At 41.2% G+C, this 25,829-nt stretch overlaps 3 protein-coding genes across 5 annotated transcripts; all 3 read right to left on the reverse strand.

Moving 5' to 3' along the window:
* Positions 1–447: 447 nt before the first annotated feature.
* On the reverse strand, positions 448–14,372 carry sf1 (splicing factor 1). Of its 2 annotated transcripts, none has more exons than XM_034224832.1 (12): positions 13,954–14,371; positions 12,824–12,955; positions 10,978–11,053; positions 8,424–8,576; positions 8,043–8,132; positions 7,747–7,930; positions 7,316–7,431; positions 7,074–7,181; positions 6,787–6,982; positions 6,458–6,710; positions 4,897–5,061; positions 448–1,685 (listed from the first exon to the last, which is right to left on the reverse strand). In XM_034224832.1, exons 1-12 carry the CDS (start codon positions 14,213–14,215, stop codon positions 1,354–1,356), a joined length of 2,067 nt encoding a protein of 688 aa, XP_034080723.1. In that variant the 5' UTR covers positions 14,216–14,371; the 3' UTR covers positions 448–1,353. The 2 variants fall into 2 exon arrangements, with proteins under 2 accessions (XP_034080723.1, XP_034080724.1); XM_034224833.1 differs by having other exon boundaries at positions 1,354–1,685; positions 6,458–6,707; positions 13,954–14,372.
* Positions 14,373–15,220: 848 nt separating this feature from the next.
* On the reverse strand, positions 15,221–20,011 carry rbm4.1 (RNA binding motif protein 4.1). The gene is made up of 3 exons (XM_034224828.1): positions 19,742–20,011; positions 17,826–18,249; positions 15,221–17,074 (listed from the first exon to the last, which is right to left on the reverse strand). Exons 2-3 carry the CDS (start codon positions 18,229–18,231, stop codon positions 16,218–16,220), a joined length of 1,263 nt encoding a protein of 420 aa, XP_034080719.1. The 5' UTR covers positions 18,232–18,249; positions 19,742–20,011; the 3' UTR covers positions 15,221–16,217.
* Positions 20,012–20,411: 400 nt separating this feature from the next.
* Positions 20,412–25,464, reverse strand: LOC117551788 (RNA-binding protein 4.1-like). 2 transcript variants are annotated; one of them, XM_034224830.1, is made up of 4 exons: positions 25,308–25,464; positions 22,998–23,428; positions 21,885–22,639; positions 20,412–21,495 (listed from the first exon to the last, which is right to left on the reverse strand). In XM_034224830.1, exons 2-3 carry the CDS (start codon positions 23,407–23,409, stop codon positions 21,900–21,902), a joined length of 1,152 nt encoding a protein of 383 aa, XP_034080721.1. In that variant the 5' UTR covers positions 23,410–23,428; positions 25,308–25,464; the 3' UTR covers positions 20,412–21,495; positions 21,885–21,899. The 2 variants fall into 2 exon arrangements, with proteins under 2 accessions (XP_034080721.1, XP_034080722.1); XM_034224831.1 differs by lacking the exon at positions 21,885–22,639.
* Between the last annotated feature and the right edge of the window lie 365 nt (positions 25,465–25,829).

Raw genomic sequence — 25,829 nt, forward strand, 5'->3', positions numbered from 1 at the left:
GCGGTTGAAAGAGAAATGTAAAGGGTTCTTTCAGTTAGGATACATTGTCAAACAAGAAGTTCCACATTAGGTCATGTAAATTACACACCCCAAGAAAAGCAGAACTGGAGTTCAATTTTGTTTGTCAAATGCAAACCCAATACGTCTCTCCAACATGGTAGAACTAATTAATCTCTTGTTGATATATTTGTCTTCAGAATAACAGAAGTTTGTTGCTCATGTGCTTCAAAATAGGGTCGAAAGGGTAGAAATCCCTCAAGTGTACAAATGTATAAAAGTGGTGGTACTCCAAGTGTAGACTTTCTGGAGTTGCGAGTTAGTGGGCAACATGGACAATGCCTGGTTATGTAACACATTTCAATGAGGCAGCCAGCAGGGTGACAGCCTCTTGGCAAGCATTCTGACACAAAGGGTCTTACATCCATGAAAGGAAAAACCAGTCTGTGCTCAATGACAAAAAGGTGAAATGGATCAATTTAATGATAAACCAAGCAAGATTTCAACAGCTTTTCATCCAGGCTAGTGCCAGAAACACAAAAGACTGATTCCAGAAAAACAGAGTAAAACTAACATTTTTCTTCTCTAATAACTCGAGGGACAAAACTGATATTTTTGTCCTTGCAGAAGCAACACAAACACTGCACGCAGCTTCTTATCAGAGCAAGAGATGAAGAAAAACAAGGATATATCAGATTCTCAGCATTCAAGTAGTGCAGGGGTCAGAAGCTGCAGTATTTAGTCCCCCATTTCAAACTCAATGTCAAAACTGAGAAGCAGGCAAGTAAAGAAAAAACAATTAAAACCCTGGGAGTTTCTGGAAAAACAATCTGAGACAGTTACTACAAAAAGGTCATCTGACAGAACAAAGATACACTTCACATCTCGTTATTACAAAAATATTATTCATGACAGTATACATTTCAGAGTGATTTGTTTACAATGTGTCATGCAACTTCAATATATTAAATCCAATGATAGAGCAGGGTCTGAATTGAACATTGGAATCGTTGTATTAACTTCTGTCTGGCTATTTGAGCAGTTGATTTGGTTATACAAGAGTTGTGACAAACTATGGGAGCAATGCAGAATGTGCTCGAGAGCAACAGTGTTATTGTTTGCACACAAGGGGCTTTATGTCAACACAAACTTTAAAAACGGGAAAAATAAGTCATTTACTAAAGTTACTCAACTTTACAAATGTAACAAACACAACCTTTCTTTGTTTCAGAGATGCCTTCACAATATCCAGGATCAATAAAAAATAAAGCACTGGTTATACTTTTTTCTGTGGGCGCACATCCACAATGTGCTGCAAGGAAATTCTTGTGGGAGGACGATTCTTCTGTGGCAGGGTTAATTCTGGGGGGGAGGAGGTGGGGGGGCAGGAGGCATGCCAAAGGGGGGCATGCCTGGTACCCCCATCCCCATCATGGTGACAAAGTTGGAAGGGTCCATGGGTGGCGGCGGTGGTGGGGGGGCGTACATCATTCCAGTTGAGCCTGGAGGAGGTGGTGGGGGAGGAGGAGGGGCGCCCGGGGGCAACGGGGGCTGGACGCCTGGGGGAGGCGGCACCATGGAGGGGGTTCCTATGGGTGGGGGGGGCTGAGCTCCGGAGGTTGCTGGCTGCTGGGGCTGCTGCCATGGAGGCAGGGTGCCGGTGCCAGGGCTGGACGTGGTGGTGGTATCTGCAGAGAGGGGGGGGGAGGGCAAGGGATGGTTAACTCTTGGTAGGGCTGTTAAGCGTTAAAGCAAAAACAAATTACGCCACTAATTATTTTAACGCATGTGTATTTTTTTTCCTCGGCCGCCCCGTAGTTTCAGAGCGCATCGAGTTTAAAATACCATCTACAAGCTGATGCCGACAGCCCTGCTCCTGCCGTCCGCTTGCGGCAGACCACACTTCCACGCTCACCGGCAGGCACCGACTGGCCATCGGGAGGACCGGGAGGGTGTGTGTATGTGTGGCACGAGCGAGAGAGAGAGAACGCACACACCTTACGTGTATTGTTGTTGTTAGCAACTGGTGCTAGCTAGCTAGCTGCGCTAACGGATATAAGGAGCTGTTTCAATGAAAACAGGAGTGTAGTGATCAGACATTTCACCGACAACTGCGCCGAGCACTTGACTTCATGCAGGTAGCCAGACAGTGGGACATTGTACGAAAAGTCAGCACACTCAGCCCGGATAGTGCGCGCAACATGATTGCACATAGCTCCAACGATCCATCACAGTACACACACACACACATCAGAGTTCCCGTTAGCCGGTAATTACCGGACTACGACCGGTAAAATATGCTGAAGACCGGCAAATCTAAATCTCTCCGGTCAAAGTGTCCGTTCAAAAATAATTTCCGTTTAGCGCAATACCGCTTCAGTTGCACAATTTGCGCCACGTATGTGACAGACAAAAGAGTATGTGACAGACAAGAATAGTCAATTGTAATGGCTAACTCTTAATGTGGAGAAAGAGATGTCCTGTATGGGTTGATTGTGCGTTGATCTGTTGGTAATGCCTCGGGGTTCCGGTGGGCATGTAAACAAATGCATAATGCTGCGCTATACTTTGTGCCCTCACCCAGTTGCATAGCGACACTTATTGTTTAGGTGTCTTTTAATAAGCAGGTAGTCATATCATTAGCTAGAACTAGCTGGATCTGATCGATATGGACATAAACGCGAGTAAAGTCTAATCTGGCGGGAGAGAGAGATCAGCTGCTGCTGACGAGTCCACACGCAGCTCTGCATGATCACATGCAGCGGTGAGCGGAACAAAACACACACTTCAGGTTAGAATATCACACGTAGCTATTTTAATGACCTCTCAAACTACCTAAACTAGTTATAGATATGTTTAGTTTTACTGTCGGGTCACTCATTACTGATCCGCGACCTGCATGATACTGGCATAATAGATCGCCCGATCGCGCAACCAGCAGGTGAGGCTTCATTGCCCGAGCTAAACACTAGATGGCCCCGGGCCATCGGGCAGTCCTTAATGTCGAGCCCTGCCTGTGCTCCTCCGAGTCTGGGGATGTGGGACACAGACAGGGAGGCTGCTTCACTTCATAAAGGAGCTAAAACGCTTAATAACCTTCATTACGTGTTAGAGAAAGAACATAAGAAAGTTTGACAAAGATGAGGCTGTTAAACGGGCAGCGGATCTGCTGTGTGTAGAAAGAGAGAGAGAGAGAGACGCTGAGCTGCACCGTGCAGCGATCAGCTGATACGGAGCATAGAGAGAGAGAGCTGCGGTCCGCGGGGCTCTGCCTCGCCTCCTGTCCTCACAACTCTTATTAATCCCGGTACCGGACAATTGTTATTTGTTGAAGCTTTGTTGAAGTTTACTGAAGCGGTATTGCGCTAAAGGGAAATTGTTTTTGACTGGACATTTTGACCAAAGAGATTTAGATTTGCCGGCTAACGGGAACTCTGACGTCGCCATTTTGTGTGCTTCGCGGATGCGCTCGGCTCCTCTCGACTGCTGCTCGGGTCTGCTCGGTCAGCTTCCGGATGAGGAGGCAACTTACAGTAGATAACATTACAAACATTTTTAACAGGGGCCATAATAGTGTAAATAATGTTTGTTTTGGCAGTTATAACTGAATGTAATGTTTTCTACTTTTTGACATCTGGGAAGGCATTTGCCTTCATCAGATGGAAAGTGTCTTGACCAACAACTTGAGTATTTATTATAGCTATGCAGGGCATGCAAGCGAGCAAACACAAACAAGAACAAACAAACAAGTGAAATGAAGAATAAAATTGAAATTGTATAATATAATATTGTGGTGGTTCATCTTATAATTCAGTCTAGAGAACCAGACAGCATCTAAGACCTGCAAACATCTAAATGTTCTAGGGTGAGCCCCCCCAAACCCTTCGTGCATCATTTCGTCCGCACGCATTTTTCAGGGCAATCTCTATTGGGCTCAGGGCCATCTGTAAATTAGCTTAGATGGCCCACAGGGCCATCTCCCAAAATCCTTAATGTCATGCACTGACAGGGATGTCAGTATTGTTTATGAAGCAGGGTATAGAAAGTACATTATTGAAATGAAAATACAATTTATTTACTTTTACAAACAGTGAGCAGCTGGGCAGCTGCAGCATGTGTATTGCAGGACGTGTAAGCGTGCAAGCGTCTTTGAGTTGTAGAAAAGCGCTAGGCCTATAGGCTATAAATCTAATGTATTATTAGGCCTATGTGTTGGACATGTGTGGTTGGACTGTGTCTCACAGGCAGGTTGCAGTGTAACATCAGAGGAGACTGGGCCAATTGTACATTCTCAAACTGCACCACTTAGAACTAACTAAACAATGCAGAGATTATTTTAATATAATTGTATTCAATAACCGTAAGAAATTCAACAGTATGAAGTGATTTGTAAATAGGAATACAGATTTGACTTAATGTTTTCATAAATATATTTTTCTCCCAGTTTGTCATGGGACTTATTTACCCTCTCAAAGAACTGAAAATAACCGGAATCAAAAAGCAGAACCGGAATCGTTAAAATCCAAACGATACCCAACCCTATGTGTGATGCAGTAAAATCTTACCGCTCACTTACGTTAACGGTGTCGTAAAAACCGTGGGAAAATGTAAAATACGATGGCGAAGAAGAAGATTCCAGTGGCCCCAATTTTTGTCCATTCTGGACAAGTGAACAATGTATTCGGACAAGTAAATTGCCAAACTCACTTGTCCATGGACAAGTACTCTCTAAAAACTTTTTCTCACACTGTGAATGCTGATGCCATCTAATTTTGGCAAAGAAGGTTTTTTCAATCATGTGCAAAAAGATGAGCCAAATAGTATATATAATATCTGAATATTAGAACTGTGTTTGAAGTAGAGAAATATGGAATGGTTTCAATTTCAACGTGGTCTTACTCTGTTGCCAGGGTAGCTGTGTACTTGTTGCCATGCTGCTCGTTGGAGGGGGAGGTGGAGCCTGCTGTTGCCATGGTGGCAGAGGTCCAGAAGGAGGGGGAGGTGGCTGGTTGCTGGGGGGAGGAGGTGGGGGTGGCATCATGCCCATTGGAGGTGGCAGCAGACCTGCAATGAAACCAAAATACATTTATTTATATCCTAGAATTTTTGTTTATTCTCATTTGAACACAACACACAGACTTTTGTTATCATTTATCAAGATGTTGATATTAAAAGCCAATAGACTTTATTAAAAAGCAGCTCTCCTTTGTGGAATTTCCAGACTGTCCAGGGCTGTGAGTTATGATGTCGTCTGAGGAACATAAGCTACTAAAGTAAAACCCATTTCCTGCCGCCCCTTAACATCATTTACCAACAGTCAGCTCTCTGGAGCTCCATTTTGACTGGATTTAATTCTCTAGTGCGGCTTTCACACCAGCGCTTTTCCCTTTCTAGCTCCGAGCGGGAGCTTTTCTGGTTCAGCTCCGGTTTCCCTTTTCTGCTCCCGCTCTGTTCACACCGCCCAGAGCTGCGTCATGACGTCACCGTTTACGTGCCTGCTTCATAAAATCCAAACCGCGGAAATCCCTCACATCGACAACAACAACAATGGCCGATTGTATTGAAGCGCTGTTCGCTTTGGTTATCCTCTTACGAAACGAAATGGAAGGCATCGGACGACTTTACTTGGAACTTTACAAACATCACATGCGAAATGCAAGACTTCTTTGTGGTCTTCAGCATCTACTTCAACCCGCCTCGACGTAAGAGAGATGTAAGCGACGCTGCCTCTTAGCTCCGAAGCTCTTGTCTCTAGACCGACAATTTTTTGGAGCTGGAAGTGAACCGGATTCCGGAGCTAAGAGGCGGCGCCTCTAGGGTGTGAACAGGAAAAAACGGTACTTTTCAGGCTCCAGCTCCGAGCCGGAGCTGAAAACGCGTTGGTGTGAAAGGGGCATAGGAGTCACCTGCGTTATTCAGTCATATAAATCCCATTTGAAGCATAGAGGTGGGATATTTTTCTCCCCAACCTCAGTAATAGCAACAATAACCTGATATTTTGCTGATTCCTTATTATCTAAATATTCCCAGGATTCATATCTATACTCATTGTGAAATGAGAAAAAAAGGTACCGCCGTTAGGAGCCATGGAAGCATATCAAATGGTCTGATGTAATGTCAGCCACAGGGGGTATTCTGTTTTTGAGCCTCTATGCTTTTACGATTTGACTTCCTGGCTGGTTGTGGCTCCTCATTGCAATGTACAAACAACTATCCCCTGATTACTGATTGCTCTTTAAGCGTCTCTGATTTCCAAGTGAAGTTCTGATGGAGTAATGACTCTTTGAACCAAAAAGAATAATTCACTGTGACTCCCCTCAGGGAGGCTTGTGGCTTTACTTTGTGGTTCCTGTGGCTGTCCATGTTTTTATTCCCCACATTCCCCTATTGGGTTAATTTCATCCAACTAGAACTTGAGACAAATTAAAAACTCCCCAACCTCATAAATGTCCACTCTTACCCATGGGATGTCCGTGACCCTGGCCCATGGGAGGCGGGGGAGGCTGCATCCAGGGGGGAGGCATGCCGTTGGGGTTTGGGGGCATTGGGGGGCCTCCCATGCTGGGCATTGGTGGAGGGTAGTGTTGGAGTCCTCCATGGCCACCATGACCGCCATGACCACCGTGACCTCCATGACCACCATGACTTCCATGCATGCCGTGGTAGTTCCTGTTTTCCGACGGACCAGAGTTCATCCAGGGAGGCCGGTTCTGCTGTAAACAAACACAGCAGGTTTAGACACTGTTCTGGAGAAACAGGACTTTGGAACCATGTGTGTTGCCAACTCACCGGTGGTGGCTGGTTGTTGTTCTGCCCTGAGGACCGAGGCCCTCCTCCATGGTTGTTGGAGTGTCCTCCACCTGATGAGGGGACCGGGGCCTCTCCTAGCTCAGCCATCAGGGACAGATACTCCTTGTCCATACGAGCCTTGTCCTGCGCTGACTGGGGAGGCTCTCCACCTGTCGCTCTGTGGGCAGCAAATGAGCTACACAAAGCAAACATTGTTACAAAAAAGTTCTAAAAACCACAGAGAAATTGGACATTCCGTTTCCTTGAATTGCTGAACTGATCCTCACCTGGTGTACTTGCAGTCAGAGGAGATGTGGCCTGCTCCACCACACTTGGTACAAAGGGTGGTGTTGGTGATGCTGCGAGGCTCCGAGTTCTGCCAAGGACGGAGGATCCTATAGAAGAACACATTCTGTCTTCAGTGAGGCACTATAGCTAAATTCAGAATAATACACTTTTCACAAATGTTCCTTAACCAGGGCCCATAGTGTGCATAAAGCTCCACCACTGTCTGGCTTGTTGCACTGACCTGTTGTCGTCTTCCCTCAGTGTGCCGTTGAGTCTTGCCAGCTCCCTCAGCTGCATCTTCCGCAGGTCGTTCTGATCCTCAGGCGTCTCAATACCTTGCTTCAGAATGTTGCGTATCTGTGGACACACATTTATTATCATATCATTTTTTGGACCTATTAAAGTAAAGTGACAAAGGTTTTATTGTGTTTTATTAAGGTTTTTATTTACTGTGTGGCCACTAAGAAAATATACTTCAAGCCTGGATGACGTCCTGGGGGCTTGTGCAGGAATTAGTCCTTAACCAATGAAAGGAGTTAATCTCATTGGATTTTTGTCGAGGGGAACTACACTAACTTCCATATTGGCCCAAAAAAGACCTTGTCACCCAAGAGCTGTCCATATATGAAACTTCCAATAGAGTATGACGCATCAATACAGGTTAAATCTGACCTGCTCCACAGCTTTCTTGACGTTCTCCATTGTGTTGGCGGTGACCAGGGCGTGTAGAGGCTCATCTTCTCCTGGCAGCATCTGCCCGTCCTTTCGGCCGACCTTCCCCTCCTTCACAGAGCCTTTCCCCCGGATCATGATCTTGGCGCAGCACTCCTTCTCAATATTTTTCAGTGTATTACCACTGGAAACACAGACAAGGAAAAGGTCATTTCTAACTATGCTGGCTGTTAACTTACTTGTTTATAGACAATGTCAAATAACTCAACATGATAATAATATTAAGAGTAACTTACCGTGGCCCGATAAGTAGACCAACAAAGTTGATTTCAGGGTATTCATCTTGGGGAATCATCACTTTGTCGTTGACTCTAGTGGCTGGAGGTCTGCAGGAAGAAAATACGAAATAAACTATTTTTAAGAGAACAGTGGCAAAAAAAGGGAATAGTGCATACATGTTACATGCTGTTAAGATTACATTTCTTTTCAAGCACACTTGTCTACACAAGTGTGCAGACAAGAGTTGAATTTGAGGCTTCTGATTATTAGTCATCATTTTAAAAAGATGCGTGGACTAATTGTTAGCCGAGTCAACTGCACCAGACACTCAAAACATGTGCCTTTTAATACGTTATTCATGTTAACACAGACTGTGTATATAGCTAAAAAAAACCTACTTATAATCTGCAGGAGGTTTGAAGTCTGGGTTGAGGCCAACCATCTCAGTGATGAGAGAGTGACGCTCCTCTTCAATCTTCTTCCGTGTGCGATACTCGCGTGTGTTTAACCGCTTGCCCTCACTGTTGTAGATAGGCTCTGGAGAGGGAGACCTGAAAATGGCAGACAAAAGACAAGAAAGACATCATCAATACCTTTCTAGAAGTGGAGTTCTGCTATTAACAATCAAACAGGCTCGCTACAGCTAACTAAAACTCAAATCTTCATTAGGAACTTTGGATCAATGGGTACTGACAATTATAAAACTATGATGAATTCAAAAACATTGGAATTTTGGATCTACTGAGAGAATTCTCAGAAAGACTACGTGACTCATGGCCAGTGCAAGAGCAAACTCAAAAACGAAAAGAAAAATATGTAGGAACTCCGCACTGACATTTTTAAAGGCTAGAGTCCATTCTTTTATACAATTCAGGGTAAAAAGGGGCAACCAAAGATGTATAGTGGTATTTAACCCAGTATACCGGGGGGCCTCAACCACAAAGAAAAAAAACCAATGACATGGCCATAACTAAACCTGTATACAGGAGTGTTGGCTTACAAGAAAGGAAAGTTGGGAGGTAAGAAAAAGAAACCAAAGCAAAATGTGCAATCCTAAACAGAAACGATGGCTTTGGGAGTTGCTCGGTGTTGGCGTGGCGGAAGAGGTCCGCACCTCCCCTTGGATGCTGAAAACCTGTGTTGCTGCGTTAAGGAGGCTCTGTGCTTGAAAAAGGGTTAGGTTGATGTGGGGTAATTTGGGTTAGAGAAAAGGAATTAAGATTAGATATCCCCCTTTTCCTATGCTCTCCCATCAGAGAGCCACATTTGTGTCCATGTGATGTGAAGAGTGAGAAAAAAAATATTGATTTTCCTTTTAATGCTTCAAACTTCCAACAGTGACAACCTGAAACACCCCCAGTTGGTTCTGTCACATACGTTTGGGGAATGGTTTATAAGAGAGCGGCAGCTCTGCAATCAGCTTTTTGCTTGCTGTGGAAAGGTCTGATTATGAAGAGAAACTCTACAAAGTGAACAGGCGGCAGGGACTCTAGCTAACAAAAAGTCAAGTTCACACACTCTAGAGCCAAAGCCACATCCTGCGGGATCAGATCCTTATGGAAACTATGTTATAAGCTGGCCTCTGCTTTTGCAGTTTTCTTCCAGACCTAAAGAGTCCAGAGGGAAAACTGGAAAATGCCCCTCTACCCCCTGGGTGGAAATGTTTAAAACCACGTTACGGGAAAACCACAGATGACCAGCTACATACAATTAGTTCAATTTAATCCAAACACTATTAATTAATGATATATTATCATGTACGCTACAGGCCATGAGTTCAATTACCACTTGCAAAAAGTTATATACTATCCAGTAAGTAAAAAACGGAAAAGGCAATATCAATTGATAGTATTTATGCGACAGCCACAAAGCCAATTCATCTGAGCTGAATATCAGACTTTGAAGGTAAAAATGATGTAAACGGTATAATCAATAAAAAAATATATACGTTTTTGTAAAGAGTAAGGTGTTTTGACCCAAACCTGTTTCAGAGGAAAATCTTTAAACATTATGAATTATTATTCATATATTCACACAGCATTCTACATCAGACACATAAAACAAGCAGAGGGTGAAAACATGTTGATTAAATACTAGAAGGCTAACTAGGAAGCAGACAAAACTGTCAAGTTAAATGAGAAATAATCCACTAAAAATGTGTAAATATTCACATTGTATTGGTTCTACCAAGAAATGCCGATTTAAGCTCAGTTAAAATAAATCTCAATTTATATTGACCTATATTCGGTGGGTTGCCAGAGCATTCATACCCCCTAGCTCCCTTTTTCATTATTTATTACAATACTATTTTTTTATTAAATCGATTGTGTTTAATCCAAGATTTGTTTTTTTATTACATCATAATGAAATTCTTAAAAATTGGTTTGACTAAAAAATAAATGTAGAAAATGATGGTTCTTTTTACTTCAGTTCAAGAAAACGAGGTTCAATTGAAAATAGGACGTTGGAATTTACTTTAGTTTCTGCAGTCGATTGAGCAAAAATATTAGTTCATATAAGTTTGCACTTTAGCCAATCATTAAGAGTTAATTTTTCTAATCAAAAGTTTAATTAAATTAAAGTGTTCACTGAATTTGATAAATTGAAGAAAAAAATGTAATAGATTGAGTTTCATTTTGATGTAATTGCGAACATGGTCTCATTAAGCAAAAAATGTATGCTCTGTGACTATACATCTGCAATCTAATACTACTATGAGGTCTGAGATTTAGGCTAAAAACCACATATATATATATATACACAAATATGTATGTGTGTGTGGTTAAAAAATGTATATATATATATCTATCTATATATATATATATATATCTATATATATATATATATCTATATATATAGATAGATAGATATACTGAAAATCAACATCTGTCTTCCAAAAAGTCAAGAAGGTAGAGAAAATGTTACTGTTCATGGGTTTAAACTTTTTCCGACCTGTCCTCAGGGTTAACAGGGATTCCCAGGTCTCCTGTACGCAGTTTACGAGTCTGGTCTTCAATCTGCAGTTGGACTGGAAGAATTCAGGTTAGGAAAGAAAAACAAGGATGGAGAGAAATGTGGTTACCATAACAACATCAGAGAGACAATGCTCTGCACAGAGCAATGTCTCATACAATACTGAGGTTAAGACAAATGGTGAGTCTGTTAAATAAAAGAAGGAGATCAAATGAACATCTTGTGAGACTCTAGCACACTTAAGTCCTATCTGAGAACAGCAAAGGAACACATTTGCAAATATGTTCTAGGGATCATTTATATTAGCATAAACCAAACATACTTTTGCTCAGGAAATGATAACGTGGTAGCATATCAGTAAATGTCTAGACCATGGTTCCTTATGCCAAATATATGCCAAATATATCAATATCTTTAATATTTAAAACCTAAGCGCACAGGGGCTTCACATTCTGGAATGTCAACACAGGCTTTGGCATTTTAAGGACACGTCAGGTCTAGAATATCACTGATTGGGCTGTTTGTTTTGCATGTTCAACAATAAATAAAAAAGGTGATCATAGTCACTCTTTGCACTCCACAGATCTTACAATGAGGGGCAGCAGTGACAGAGGAAATTATTACATTTAGTAAGCAATTAAATAAATCAGTCATCCCATGCACATTATGAAGCTGCAATGAAATCTCCCCCCCCCCATACACAGAGATTCACTGGTCCCTGAAACAATTACTTTTGATTATAGAGATGAATACAGGGCCTGTGAATGGTGGATCACAGCAATGTCATCTTAAAACGCTTCCCTTGGATTGTTTAAGGGAGTCTACTGAATGAGCAAAGGAAACGATAAGTGTGACCAACAGAAGGCGGGCACAAATGAATGTCTACATACCAAGGAAGAACAACCATTACCAATGAGTGTACAGAATCAATAACAATGTCAGTTATTGACAAAAAAAGGATTCATCTGCTTCAGACCACCCCGCTGAGGGCATGTGAAGGCAGTATTTTGGTGCCACAGTGCTGCTGGAAGGCATTTGTGGTTAAAAACTTGTAGTTTTTTTGTTAAGGCCACAATCAGAACAACTGATCCCAATTTGCATGCCCACTAAATCAATTAGATTAAATTATAATTAGAACCGGTTTGATTAAATTGCCATTGAAGCAGCATTGCTCACACTTAGACCAATATAAACAGAAGCACATTTTGTCATGTTAGGACATTATGAGTTACGCCTCCATGCACAGGAACAATACTGATGATGTGTAGGGGATCAGGCAAGACAGTGAGTAGCAACCTGCAGCTCTGGACAGATATCAGCAAGCAGTGGTGTTCAATAATTTATCTCAAACTCTTCTTGCTAATGGGTGCCCAATGGTATGCAAACCATAAGACCACAGAAACATTTTCCACAGCGGAACCAATTTACTTCCAATAAAGAGAAATAACCATAATTAAAACCTTACATCATCAAGTTATAATCATTGCTCATTGGAAATTATTGCATTGTCTCAACAGTTGGAGCAAAATTAGACATTTCCCATTTTGTGTAACATATTAATGTCACAGTCAAATGCATTGAAAAACATTACAAGCTTGTAGTTAGTAATGCATGTTGTGGGTGCCTTCAGAGAGCTCTAACTGTTGGGAATTCAGCAAACAGGACATAAATGTAACATTAATACTGGTATGCAGCATGTCAGAAACTTAAATCTCAAACAGATGTAATAGATGAGACATTATGAAACAAACTGCATTAATAGTTACAATATGATACAACCTTAATTATCAAGTTATTTCTGTCTTTATTTAAATAAAATATTTACCTATGTAGGCTCTCTCCTGATCGCGGGTCAGTCCAGGGGGGATAACAGTGGGCATGCCCGGAATGACTGTCTTCTGATCAGGTGTCTCGCTGCTCCAGCGACTCTTCTTCCTGGATTTCTTCAGATTGAAATCTACCAAGAGACACAGGAATTATACGTCTTGACAGTAGCTTCATGCATGAGGTACAGGTTGTAATCGATCCAAGTGCCACCTTACTTATATATAGAAATAGACTCAGACATAGCCATGAGAAGCTGGACTTATTAGCAAAGTTAACAATAAAGCCAACTCAGCCATTGACAACGGTTTACATGACTAACATTAGTGTTTTATAAGTTTGGCATGACAGGTTTTCGATAAAGCAAGTTGGACAAAAACGTGTACTACTGAGAACTTGTTAATGGGCCAAAATTGTACGTCTTAACATGTCATCAAAAATCTTAAGATGTTTGTATGTATTAGTATTGTATGATTCTGATTAAGGTGTTTACATTTGTCTTACCATTTAGGTTTCTGAGGGGAAACCGTGTTAAATGTTCCTTAGCAAAAAACGTTTGAGATCATACAGCATAAGTAGAACAAAAACATCTCCACAATAAATAAAAAAGGCCACATGATCACACGCAGCCCCGTTCCTAAACGGTTGTTGACGCCAACCAATAGCATGAAAGCTTGGTCCGATCAGCTTAAAAGGTTCAAAACGTTTCCCTGGTCTAAGTTGTAAACATTTGACATATTAACGTGGATGCAAGGCTAATAGTTTAGTACAATCAGTATTCTATATGCGTCAATAACAAAACAGCGTTAAAACACTGCGTAGCAAGGTAACGTCTCCCTTGTCGTAACGTTACACATGGCGTTACGTTTCTTTATTTACCTTGCGTGTATGGATGATCAACAAAAGCTGTTGAATGGGAACATGTTAACACTTGCAAGTGAGCTAAAGTGTTAGCAAATGCATGTAGGCGTAAACTATTGTCTTTATTTAGTAATAGTTAACAGTACTGTCGCGATTTTGTGCCGTGGCTTCATGTCGGGCCTTGTTACATAGCCACATTAGCTAACAGGCTAGCGGTAACTCATGCCGCATTAAGGAGTTCTAATGCTAGCAGACGTTAGGTGAAGTTACCTGCTTTGGACATTCCGCCTCCCGCAGTAGGTTGCTGTTGGGCCTGGGGCGAAAAACTTGTCACCGGATTGAACTGATGTGGTTGCGGAAAAGCTGCGGTGGGCATGGGTGGTTGAAAAGCTTGTATAGAAGGAAAGGGTGCAGGCGGCCCCGGTGTTGGCATCAACCCGTTCCCCGCACCAGGCCCAGCCTCAAATCCTCGTTTAGCGCCAATACTGGGGTGCAACTTCCCTAAAGGAGTTGCGTTTGCGCCCGTAGCCATTTTCGGTGTCCTCAAATAGCGTAGTCTCCGTCCAACTCCAGTCGACTCAAGTATAACGTCGTTTAAATTAAGAAAATAACTACCAGTATTGTCTTCAATCCACCTTCACATTACTTTAATCAAAATGGCGTCCAACGGAAAACCACAAAGGATGATCCTATGGACCAAGGAGGATGTGCTGTCTGTCGTAAAAATGCAATCCTATTGGCCAGAACAAGCCCCTCCTCTTCGGCCTTGTGCTATTGGGAAAAGTCTTATTTGTTACTTTAGTTCTTAAAACGGATTGGTTCTTATGAGTATCGATCCCGTTATGAGACTGAACATGAATTATACATTATTACTACCAAGTATGCACTCGTATTAACTTGTTATTGAATGTATTCTCTGCCTTTACATTATTTCATGGCACTTTATTTACAAACACAAGAAATATTGTATTTTACAACAGTGGGCAAGCAAATTACAATTGTTGATTAGAACCTGGTATCTTGTAGCAAAGCATGACTGACAGAATATTGGCTTTAGACCTCTAAATAAGCATGCACAGTTAACATCTGAAAGTATTGGGTGATATGAATTCAGTCTAATGTTGCAAGACCTTTACATCTGACTCTGAATGTGTTGTACATGCACAATAATACCTACTGTATGAGTATACATGTCATGTCACCCTAATATAGCATGTCTTCAAACACTGTGGCATTTATTTTCCTTAATTTGTTTAACTAAGCAGAGATCTGTACTAGTACGAAGCCTGTTTCACATACCGTGGGTATCTTGGAGTGATCTGGTTTAACTAACCCTAATCCCGAACATATCCTGCTCCGGAGCAGGTTAGGTGTTCAGCATAAATTACCATGGAGATTAACCCCGGTAAGAAGTGAACCAGCGTTGTTGGACCGAAAACCCAGAGTTAACCCTGAAGTTACCTCGCTAACCCCAAATCTTGCTTCGTAGGCCTTTGGTTTGACAGATGACTCAGCACAACAAACATACAGTTCAAAGTTTTCAGGCTTTAGAGAAACTGATTTTATTTGTATCCTCTTCATTAGAAATCGAAACAAACAGCATAGACATTTGAGGTCATAGACATTATGAAACTCAACAACATGTGTTTTAAGTTGCGAAATCTCATACTTATCACAGCAATTAAAATCTATTATCTATAATGAAAGTAATGCACCTACCGATAAAAACATCACAATGCAGATGGATATAAACTTCAACTTAATTTCACCAAATGTTTGATATAACCCAAATAAAAAAAGTAACCTTTTTTTTTGTGCAGGTCTATATTTGGTACAGGTGTGACATTTAAGCCCACAGGTTAAACAACGTAAGTGGGGAAGCATACAGTATTCAATTTTGTTTTTGCATTGCTTCACATATCTAATAACAATGAACTCGCACAAACAGTAAAATGAATATGGTAAAATACTAGATTTTGCTGAAAAAAAACAACAAACTCAATTAGTGAAACAAAGGTTCCCTTTAAAACATGCACCATGCACTCATTTCATTTGCTTCTATTAACAGAGTCTAAATAGTGTATAAACATATAGCTACTTTTAGAGGGGCAACAATTCAGTTCTTCTAGTCTCTTGAATAGACACGAGTTAAATGAACCTAGTATCGGCACTTAGGCTAAGCTGGCACTTGGGCTAAGCCTGAGCTGCACCAATACCAAAACAAGTAACAAGGACAATGACAGGTGTCAACAGAGAATTATTTTTACTGCATTTCAAAGTACCTGGAATGAGACCATAGCATGTGAGGGCAGATAACCATCCACATTGGAATCTACTCGTTGACTATTATGGTTTGTAACTGTATAGTAATCTTACTACCCAAACGCTTTACATACAAAGAGGGCGGATTTTTGCCTTTGATATTACAAATGACAAGTAATGTTTACTTTACATTTTCAGTGATTCCAATGGCACTTAGGCTATCCTACCCACTAAATGTCAGACAGCTCGCACCTGGCTGTATTGGACAAGGATTAGTATGCATATCGTGCCCGATCGGCACCGGGATCCCGCAGATGGTCATAGGTAGAACTTCTTGGTAGGGCGGGGACCGGAGAAAGGCGTGAACGCTCATATGCATATCCACCTGCCTCGACAGGGACTCTCCGAATCGGACTCCGGTCACGTGCGTAGTATGCGGAGACTGGGGCTGGTGGATGAGGGAGGGGAGGACACTCGTATGGGTCGAGGCTAGAGGGGGGCAGACGTTCCCGCATTAACGCTGTGGAAGGCGTGGATGGAGCTGGCAACGGGACAGTGCGACGTTCCTCGAAATAACTGCCGCCATAAGAATTGACCCTGTACCTCTCGTAGTAGTCCACAACCCCGTACGGATCCCTTTCGTCGTAAGGCGACCGCCGCATCGGGTAGGGTGGTACCGCGCCATAGACCGAGCCGTTGCTCCTGTATGCCGCCTCACTGCCATACATCCGAGCCATGCTATGTTCAGGAACAGCGCTTATGCCATAATCTGGATGCGGCCCGTATCTCATTGCACTCTCGTAGCCCGAACCCCTTCCGTACCCTGCCATGCTGCTGCTGCTGTGACCAGAACCCCGGGAATAACCATGCACAGGAGCATAGCCGCCAGCATAATCTGGATCGCCACTGAAGTCCGGATAACCCCGATTTTGAGCACGCCCGCCAAATCTCGAAGTATCGTATCCATCAGACTTTGGCTCTGAGCCGTTTCTGTGGTATCCGTTTTGGTCTAGAGGGCATTCTTTGGACCAGTGGCCTTCCTGCCCGCAACGATAACAACCCGATCTGTCTCCCATTCCCGGCGCAGTACGCAGGCGGCTAGTCGAAAGCTTCACGCTCATCAGTTTGCCTTGAAAAGAAAAGACTCAATAAAGACTTATGCCAGCATTTATTTAAAATATATATATTAGACATTTCCTGCCTGGCAAACAAAGTATCCTAATCCTAGTCAGTCATAAAGTTTGTAAAATATTGTAATTAAAGCTGAAATCCGTAACTTTTCACACATTCTTACCCCCTTGCAATGACGAAAGGGAACTTTAAAAAAGCATCGTGTTATAATGGAAGGTTAAATGTTAGATTGCTATTTGAATCAGCTAGTGCTTAAACACAGCTCAAAGGATTCTTTCCATGTCTGGGTAGCTAAGAGTGTCCATGTGACAAAGATTTAATCATGCATGTGCAACCGGAAATCAATGACACCGCGGTCAAACGTGACTTGTGTGCGGAAACCAAATAAGGGAAAACAGGGCCGCACGCTCAACTGTTCTAGTATTCACCCGGCCCCTAATGGGCCTATGCCATTGAGTTTGATTTGTAAAAATACAGATATGCTTTGTTATTCATTACTTGCATTAACATCCAGTAAAGAGGTGATTCTACAAGGCAATCATAAATTCCAGTAGGTGCCCACGTGTTTTACAACAATCGAGCATTACGGATGCCAGCTTTAAAATAAAAAGCGTGACCATACTTTCTTCAACTTCTCTTCACTTACCTGTGGGTATGTTCGTAACTTACCTATCAATTCACACATTGAAATATTCTTGATACTACATATATATGGTTAAATCCCCATTAATCCCATCCCAAGAGTTCACCTTTAAAAGCTGTGTTGTCTAAATGATTAATGACTTCCAAGGCATCCTCCATCCGGTCCATGTGAACAAAAGCATAGTTTTTTACTATGTCACACTCTAACACAGAGCCAAACTCTTCAAACTTGGCCCTCAACTCCTGGTTGGTACAGGCAATGTTGCCAACATGTAGTTTAGTGGATCCTCTTGACTTGCCACGGCTCATTTCTACATTCATGGGCTGGCCATTTAGCTCATAATGGTGGAGGTTGCTGATGGCTTCTTCCGCCTCCGCTTTGTCATCCATGTGCACAAAGCCGTAGTTCTTGACAATACTGCATTCTCCAATCTTGCCATATTGGGAGAAGAGAGAGCGAAGTTCTTCCGATGTTGTGTCTGGTGACAAATTCCCGATGAATATTTTCACCATTGTGGAGCTCCCACGTCACTAAGGGTAAGGGAGAATAAGATATCAAGGTTACTGGTATCACAATTATATTTACTTTGACATTGACCAATTGATTTAACCTAATTCAAATGATAATTAATCATACTAACTAGACCATCACAAGAGGAACTTTGACAACAATGAAGGATCAATGGATATATACAGATCATTTTAGTTCCTCAAGACATATTTTGTGGGTCAGTTTTGTTTAACCAATGTTAATGGCATATAATATTGCAAAACAAAAGAATATTCTGTTAGTAGTAAACGTGCAACGCCTCCATCACTGTACCCAGTGGTGTAAAGTAACTAAGTACATATACTCAAGTTCTTTACTTAAGTACAATTCCGTGTATATTCCATGTGTAACATCTGTGCATCTTCTTATTCCGTTGCTGCCTGGACACATGAATTTCCCTAAGGGGATTAATTAATGTCCATCTTATCTTAATTTATTTTATTTGAGGTACTTTACTTGAGTATCTCCATTTTCCGCTACTTTGTACTGCAACACCACTATACTTCAGAATGTTGTACTTTTACTCCACTACATTTATTTAATACTATATTTAATACTTTACAGATTTTGACTAATGTTATAAAACATAATCAACACTTAAATAAGACTTTACTTAACACTGGACTAAATTCACAAACTACCCAGCAGTAAATAAAACAATACAAAAAAGTTCCACCTTTACCAGCTATAATAAACGTATTAATGGATCCATAATTACAATCACAACATATTTTGTTATACATCTCGAAATTGGCCATCTGCATAATGAGTTATTTTACTTTTGGTAAATTAAGTATAATACTTTTACTTTAGTAACATTTTGAATTCAGGACTTTCAATTGTAACAGAGTATTACTACACTGGTACTTTTACTTTAGTACAAGATCTTCCACCTCTGACTGTATCCAGTTCTCTTCATATATCCATGGTTCAGGGCCCCAGCTGTGAGTTCAATGCTTTATGAAAAAGTGCATATCCTCAAAAGAAGAATTATTAGTAAATATGTTCGTCTGTAGAACACAGTGTGGATTTGCATTGCTTATCTCTTGCTTGTATAGAAAGGCCTACCTTTCCAGCTCTGGAATTACTCCACAAAGGGACACTACACATCACTCTCTCCCATTCACAGCAAACCGTGTATCTGCAGCTTCTTTCGTTAGCTGTTAATGATGCTGGCCGAGTTAGGAACATTGTGGCATAAAATGTATTTCGTATAACGCTAGCTAAATCATCATATTTGATTTAAATCGTAAGCAATGCTTTTTAACATGCAGTTTTAACCAAATGTCTTGTCTAAACACGTGGTAGTCGGTAAACGTTAGTCCGTAAACTAGCTTAGCGTATCCATACATTTTACAAAACACGCATTTGATACCACTGTTTGGCCTAGCTAGCGTCAGTCCGTGTATTGGACAGTTTTGATTACAAATAAGCCTTTAGATAACGTTCAATATGTGATGTTTACATTCTTACCTATTTAAAACTGCGATGAGCGTCTCTTCCCTCGGAGAATGAATGACGATTGAACCCTGTACGACTGACTGACGTTAGCAGTTCATGAGCAAGCAAACACCATAGCAGGAGCAGGCAGCTAACTCTGCTAGCAAGGAGAGACTATCGTTACAGCGCCAAATGCTACGCCATAATGTTGATATGAGACATACACTTTTTTTGTTTTAAATATTGGAGTGAAAATAATAAAAACGCAAACAAGTAAATCACATATCACTAGTATTGTGATAACCCTATAATTCCCTTTATAAATGTAAATAAAAACGGTGTATCTTCTAATACTTGACAGAACAGGCCCTTGTTTAAGAAAAGCAGCCCATAATCACAGTTTACATAAATGTGAATAACAGATTAGCATTCTTTATATTAACAATTTGTTTTAGCCTACCTATAAATATATATGTTACCCTCTGAGGGTCCTAAAACCCAGGCTGGTTAACATTCATGTAAATGTTGCATTGTTTTTACCCTGGTCCGACATTAATATACCCAATGGTTGCTACTTAACAAGCAATATTTGGATTTATGAATCCATGAGTCAGTATGTGGATTATTAGTCTCTCAAATTGGTATTTCCACTACATACTAAACCTGACAACATTAAATCGGGTTTTAAAGAAAGAACTGAAAGAAATGTCACCAAAAACAGTTTTGGTTTATTCAAAATGATATTCATTTTAGATGTAGGCTATGCTAGTACGTATACAACTAGTATGAAAAATACAAACTCCAAAAACCACCAAAACCCACCTTCCAGAAAACACAAGTGCCTCATCACTCATACAGCCCGAGCCCTGACTCACATTTCTCTATCTGGTTATACTAGTATGGACACAAAAAAACATCCATCCCGAATAAAAGTAAGGAGATAACAGACTATTTTGTGTTGGCAAAGTGTGCAACATTACATAGACAGAAAGCATACACAAAATGTTATGTAGTTGCACATTGCATGACAGCTGACTTTTTGATGGTGTCCCTTGTTATGAAATGTTGACTTCAGATCAACAGACACTTCATTAAGTGTTATCAAATGTGTAAATTATATATTTTTTAAGAAATTGATTAAAACTATAAGAAAAATTAAGCTGGAATGTTTGAGATTATCTGCTTACCATAGAAACACTTAGAGTTGTCAGTTGCATGGATATGGATGTTTTTCTCTATTGTGTTCAATGTGAATCTCAGTAACACAGCACATTTATCACCAATGATCATCATTTAGGTACAAACATTAATCTTTATCCACATCCATATAAGTGACTCAGATCAAGTCTATATATCTTCCCATTGGCAAGATTCTGTACTACAAGCAACTGATGAAGCATCAGTTAACCCTCATTCCATTCAAAAAAGGTAGGTACACTTTGATATATTAAAGAAACATAAACACTTCTTCTAAATAAGAAACAGGAGCCAAACATGTACTGGATTTAACAATTCAATTAACGTGAGGAAGAAACACAGGTAAGAAAAAAGAGTCAGCTAATTACTGTTAGATACATCATTAATGTCAAATGGTGCAGTCAGTCCTTGTTATTGAAAGGACGATTCATCTGCGGGCAACTGGCATCTCAGGCGCCTGGAAGATGCAGACACAATTTCCAATATAATAACCGCAATTCTTATCTTCGAAGCACATCACGCAGACTGATGGAAACACGTAGCTTCGAGAAATGACGGCAGAGGAAAAGTCCTGGAGTTCCCAAACAGACCTGAAAGAGAGCAAATACCGTTTTTAGACTAAGGGTTCAAACTAGGGCATAAAGATTAACCATACTCAAATAAAAATTGCTGTGTAGTAAAGAGGTTAAGGCTTTAGTAACTTAAATATATTTAGAGCCGTAGTGTGCACTAGCTTCTGTATTTGTTCAAATAAAAATAAAAAAACAACAAAAAAAAGATTTTTTTTTATTATCCTTATCGTTAAACCTTATTTGACTCCGCCATTATCAGCACCATAGCTTAAAAGGAATCAGTATCTTAAAAACTAAGTTACAAAGCTAATTGTGATCTCAGTGCCCACTGACTGGTAACGTTGTACAGTAAAGTGTGCCTCTGTTCAGAGATCAGAAGTACTGTCATACAATGTCACGTTGCTCACCTTGGCACCCAGGCTTCAGTAAGGCGCATAGCGTGGTGTGTAATTATCCCTGGGTCTGGGGGCAGAGTAGGAACTTCTGGTGGCCGACACCGGGGACAGCCGTGTTCGCTCGTAGGCGTAACTTGATGGGGAGACCGGCACCCGTCTGATCGGGCTGCGGTCTCGTGCGTAGTATGCTGCAGCCGATGGCGAGGGGGGCAATGCCCGACGTTCATACGCATCTATACTGGAGGAGAGCTTTGAGAAGGAGGAAGGAGGGGGTGGGGGAGGAGGAGGAATATAGGACATTCGGCGACCCTCAAAATAGCTTGAGCCGTATGGCCGTTCTCTGTACTTCTCATAATAGTCGACACTGCTATAGAGGCGGTCGCGGTCATACACTGATGACCTCTCGGCGTAGGAGCTTGGCGCTCTGCTTGCGTACCGCTCCTCCAGCTCAGGGCTGTAGCCGCTGAGCCTACGAGGGGGAGGCGGCAACCCACCCATGTAACTAGAGCGACTATACGCAGAGCCACTCCTGTATTCAGCTGGAGGGGAGGGCATCTCATAGCTGCCCCTGCCATAACTCGGGGGACTGCGTGGGGGGGCCCGGCTGCTGTGACCTCTTGAGCCTTCACCGTGGCTACCGTTCCGACTGACTGGACAATCTTTCGACCAGTGACCATGTTTCCCGCAGACATAGCAGCCGGTATGTTCTCCCATTCCTGGGGCCGTGCGCAGCCGACTGGTGGACAGTTGTACGCTCATCAGCTTGCCTTGTAAGGAGAGAGAAGACACGCATGAGACCGAGGGGTTCTGACACGAAAAAGGCTCTTACCGACTATTAAACACGCTAAATGCATTTTACCGACAATCACTGAGCAAAGCGAAATAACCTTCCGCGCCAGGTGCAGGAGATTTTATGCCAGAGCCTATTCACCAGTAACACTGCCACTGGTTTCACAAAAGACACCGTCAAACTTACAAGGGATCACTTTCAGTCCACATGGTCAATGTTGGAAAAAAAGCCAGTGGATTTTACTTTTCATGAGAGCGGTACAGCGACAGATCAGAATCCAAATTTGTTTTTATAGACAGCAAAGACAACTAGCTCTCCCCTGCCAAAGAGTTCACCTTTGTAGGCCGTGTTGTCCAGCTTACTGATGGCATCCATGGCGTCCTCCATTCGCTCCATGTGAATAAACGCGTAGTCCTTCACTATGTCACACTCTACCACCGTACCAAACTCTTCAAACTTAGCCCGCAGAACAGGGTTGGAAACCCCCTCGCCGAGGTTGCTGACATGTAGTTTGGTGGTGGACTTGGGCCTCCCTTTGCTCATCTCCACATTCATGCGCCAGCCATTCAGCTGGAGCTGGTGGAGGTTTCGAATGGCCTCCTCTGCTTCAGAAATGTTGGACATGTGTACGAAGCCATAGTTTTTGACAACGTCACTTTCTGTGACTTTTCCATACTTCTCGAAGAGTTCTCGGAGCTCCTCGGGTGTAGTGTTGCAGGCAAGATTGCCAATAAACATTTTAACCATGGTGGTAGTTCTGTGTATCCTGGAAGAATTAGAAACATGTGTCAGTTACTTCTGTTTAACCCCAATCAATGTAATGTCAACAGGGTTGTCAGCAATAACTCTCTGTCAACAGGAAAGTGATGCACTTAATAAATACACTTGGTTGCCAGTTTCTTACGTAAATCTAGCAAAAACTAATGCACTAAAATACAACAGACCTGCAATAAATCCTTACTTTATGAAAGTAAATATTTTCATGTTATGTTTTTCATTACGATCATTTATTGAATATTGATCTGATGTTACTTAATTAATTGTTTTATGTTAAATTGCACTGTTGAGGAACCTGCGACCTACGATTTTCATCATTACATAATTTCACCATAGTTGTGTATATATGTTATGACAATAAACCTTTGAATCTTAAAACAAATACGAAATGGTGTGCTCAATTTTATCCAGTGGGCCATCGGATTCTAAAAATCTAAATACAACAATAACCATTTTTTATCTTTCTTTGAACTGTAGTTTAGTCTTTTTCAATTTGTACCTAAAACATGTATGATTTGAGGTAACGGGTCAATCGTTTGGCATAGGGCTTATTTTAAACAGTCATCATGTAGGTAAATAAGGTTGAACTCTGTTAAAAAAAAACGATTGCCGTTTGGTGGTTCAGATGTATATTATGTGACTGACAGGTCTGTTACATTATATGGACAATATTAACTTACATCCTTAATAAACCAAAAAAGGCGACAAACCTACAATATCGAAGAATGTGTGCCAAAGTATCCTATCAATGAGTTTCGTGCACTTGTATGGCACTGGTGCAAACTATCCAAGCACAGTGGTGGAAAAATAATTCAGATTCTTTACTTGAGTAATGAACAAATACTACAGTGTATAAATACTACATTTCAAGTTCTGCATCGAGAATGGTACTTAAGTAAGTATGATTAGGAACATGTACTTAAAGAATAGGGAGTATTTTAACAAATATTCACATTTAAGAAGCTATAATTGTGAAATATTTTTTAATAAAAAACTTCTTAGCAAAATTGCTGGCAATTCATTTTCGGTTGACCCACTCATTGTCTTAGTTGCTTAAATATAATATTGGATGGTTTAATCTATACCAAATAATCACATTTTAAAGGTTTTGCATAAGTATTTAGTGTCAAAATCGGAATGTATAAAGTAACTAGTAAATTAATCCGTTAAATTAATGTAGGAGTAAAAAGTTCAGCGTTTGGCTTCCGAAATGTGGTAGAGTATAAGTATAAACTAGTGTAAAATGAAAATACTTGGGTAAAGTAGCATAAATGTGTACATACATACACACTGACATCCAAACACTTCCGCCTAATCTAAATACACAACAGTGTTTACAAGCTCTGAAAGCTCGCGTGTACACTTGTGATACAGTATTCGCCTTAAAGAAGGAGTCTTTAAACCTTGCATGCTACTTTATTATATTTACCAACTGTGGGTAGTTTGATTAAAAAGGTAATAGATAAGCCTAACGTCAGCAAACAAGTCGTGCTAGCTGGCTAAGCTAGCTTGCTAAAAATAGTTATTAAGCTTTATTATTCTTCGCAGAGTATCTAGCATGACGCTACAGCCTGAACTACTCGCTCGGTTTTAACAATACTACAATAGTTATAATGTTCATTGCGCACGTCTTCCATGCTCGTTCATGTATCAGTGTAATGGCGTTCTAATGTTTTGGAAAGGAAGGCGTATGGATTCAGAAAGCTAACCTATTAGCTGAGCTAGCTAACAGCTTACTTGCTAAAGTATGCCTGTTAATTCAGCAGATATCCTTTCAGAACACATATAAAACAACGCTACGATGTCAAGGTTTCAATACAAATTTAAACAGTTAGTTTAACGTTTCAACCATATATTCTATAACTCACCAATTACACGATGTAACTTAGGCCTCGACGCTAATGAATGAAAAGTGAAATGGCGGCTCAGCTTCTCCCGTCTGTATCATGGTCTGTATGCCTCCCTGTCCTGCTCATGGTCCTGCTCATGGTCCTGCTTCATTACCGCCACCCACCGAGTGGAAGTATGTACTGTAACTGTACATATTCTACATAGCCTATTACTACAGAATACAAAATATAATACTTGTTCTATATTACTAAATATTTAATAATTTCCTCTCAATTATAGTGTATTAAAGTACCTTACAATGGAAACAGGCCTGTACAAGTATTTCATAATATAAGGTGGAGAACTGCATTGTAACTTCCCTTCACTGTCCCCCCCAGGGGCGTCGCCTGGACCTGGAAACATTCGGGGCTTAGCCCACAGTGGCGGCGCTACAGTCAAATTTTCTACTGCAAGACTCCCCACACGCACATACACAATTGCGCCATCTGGTGTCACAAACGTGTGCCTGCATTAGCTTTGTTACGGCAATGGATTGTGGG

The sequence above is a fragment of the Gymnodraco acuticeps genome, unplaced genomic scaffold (genome assembly GCF_902827175.1).
Source record: "Gymnodraco acuticeps unplaced genomic scaffold, fGymAcu1.1, whole genome shotgun sequence".
In the NCBI taxonomy this organism is placed as follows: domain Eukaryota; kingdom Metazoa; phylum Chordata; class Actinopteri; order Perciformes; family Bathydraconidae; genus Gymnodraco; species Gymnodraco acuticeps.

Coding starts and splice junctions, on each gene's coding strand:
- sf1 (XM_034224832.1), bottom strand. CDS start 14,215: ATGGCTACGGGCGCAAACGCAACTCCTTTAGGGAAGTTGCACCCCAGT. Junction 8,577..10,977: donor CCTGTTAACCCTGAGGACAG/GTCGGAAAAAGT, acceptor TGCCATTTTCAG/GTCTCCCTCTCCAGAGCCTA. Junction 1,686..4,896: donor ACAGCTACCCTGGCAACAGA/GTAAGACCACGT, acceptor CCCTCTCTGCAG/ATACCACCACCACGTCCAGC.
- rbm4.1 (XM_034224828.1), bottom strand. CDS start 18,231: ATGGTGAAAATATTCATCGGGAATTTGTCACCAGACACAACATCGGAA. Junction 17,075..17,825: donor AGACAACACAGCTTTTAAAG/GTGAACTCTTGG, acceptor TTTCTTTTCAAG/GCAAACTGATGAGCGTGAAG.
- LOC117551788 (XM_034224830.1), bottom strand. CDS start 23,409: ATGGTTAAAATGTTTATTGGCAATCTTGCCTGCAACACTACACCCGAG. Junction 22,640..22,997: donor GGACAACACGGCCTACAAAG/GTGAACTCTTTG, acceptor TCTCCTTACAAG/GCAAGCTGATGAGCGTACAA.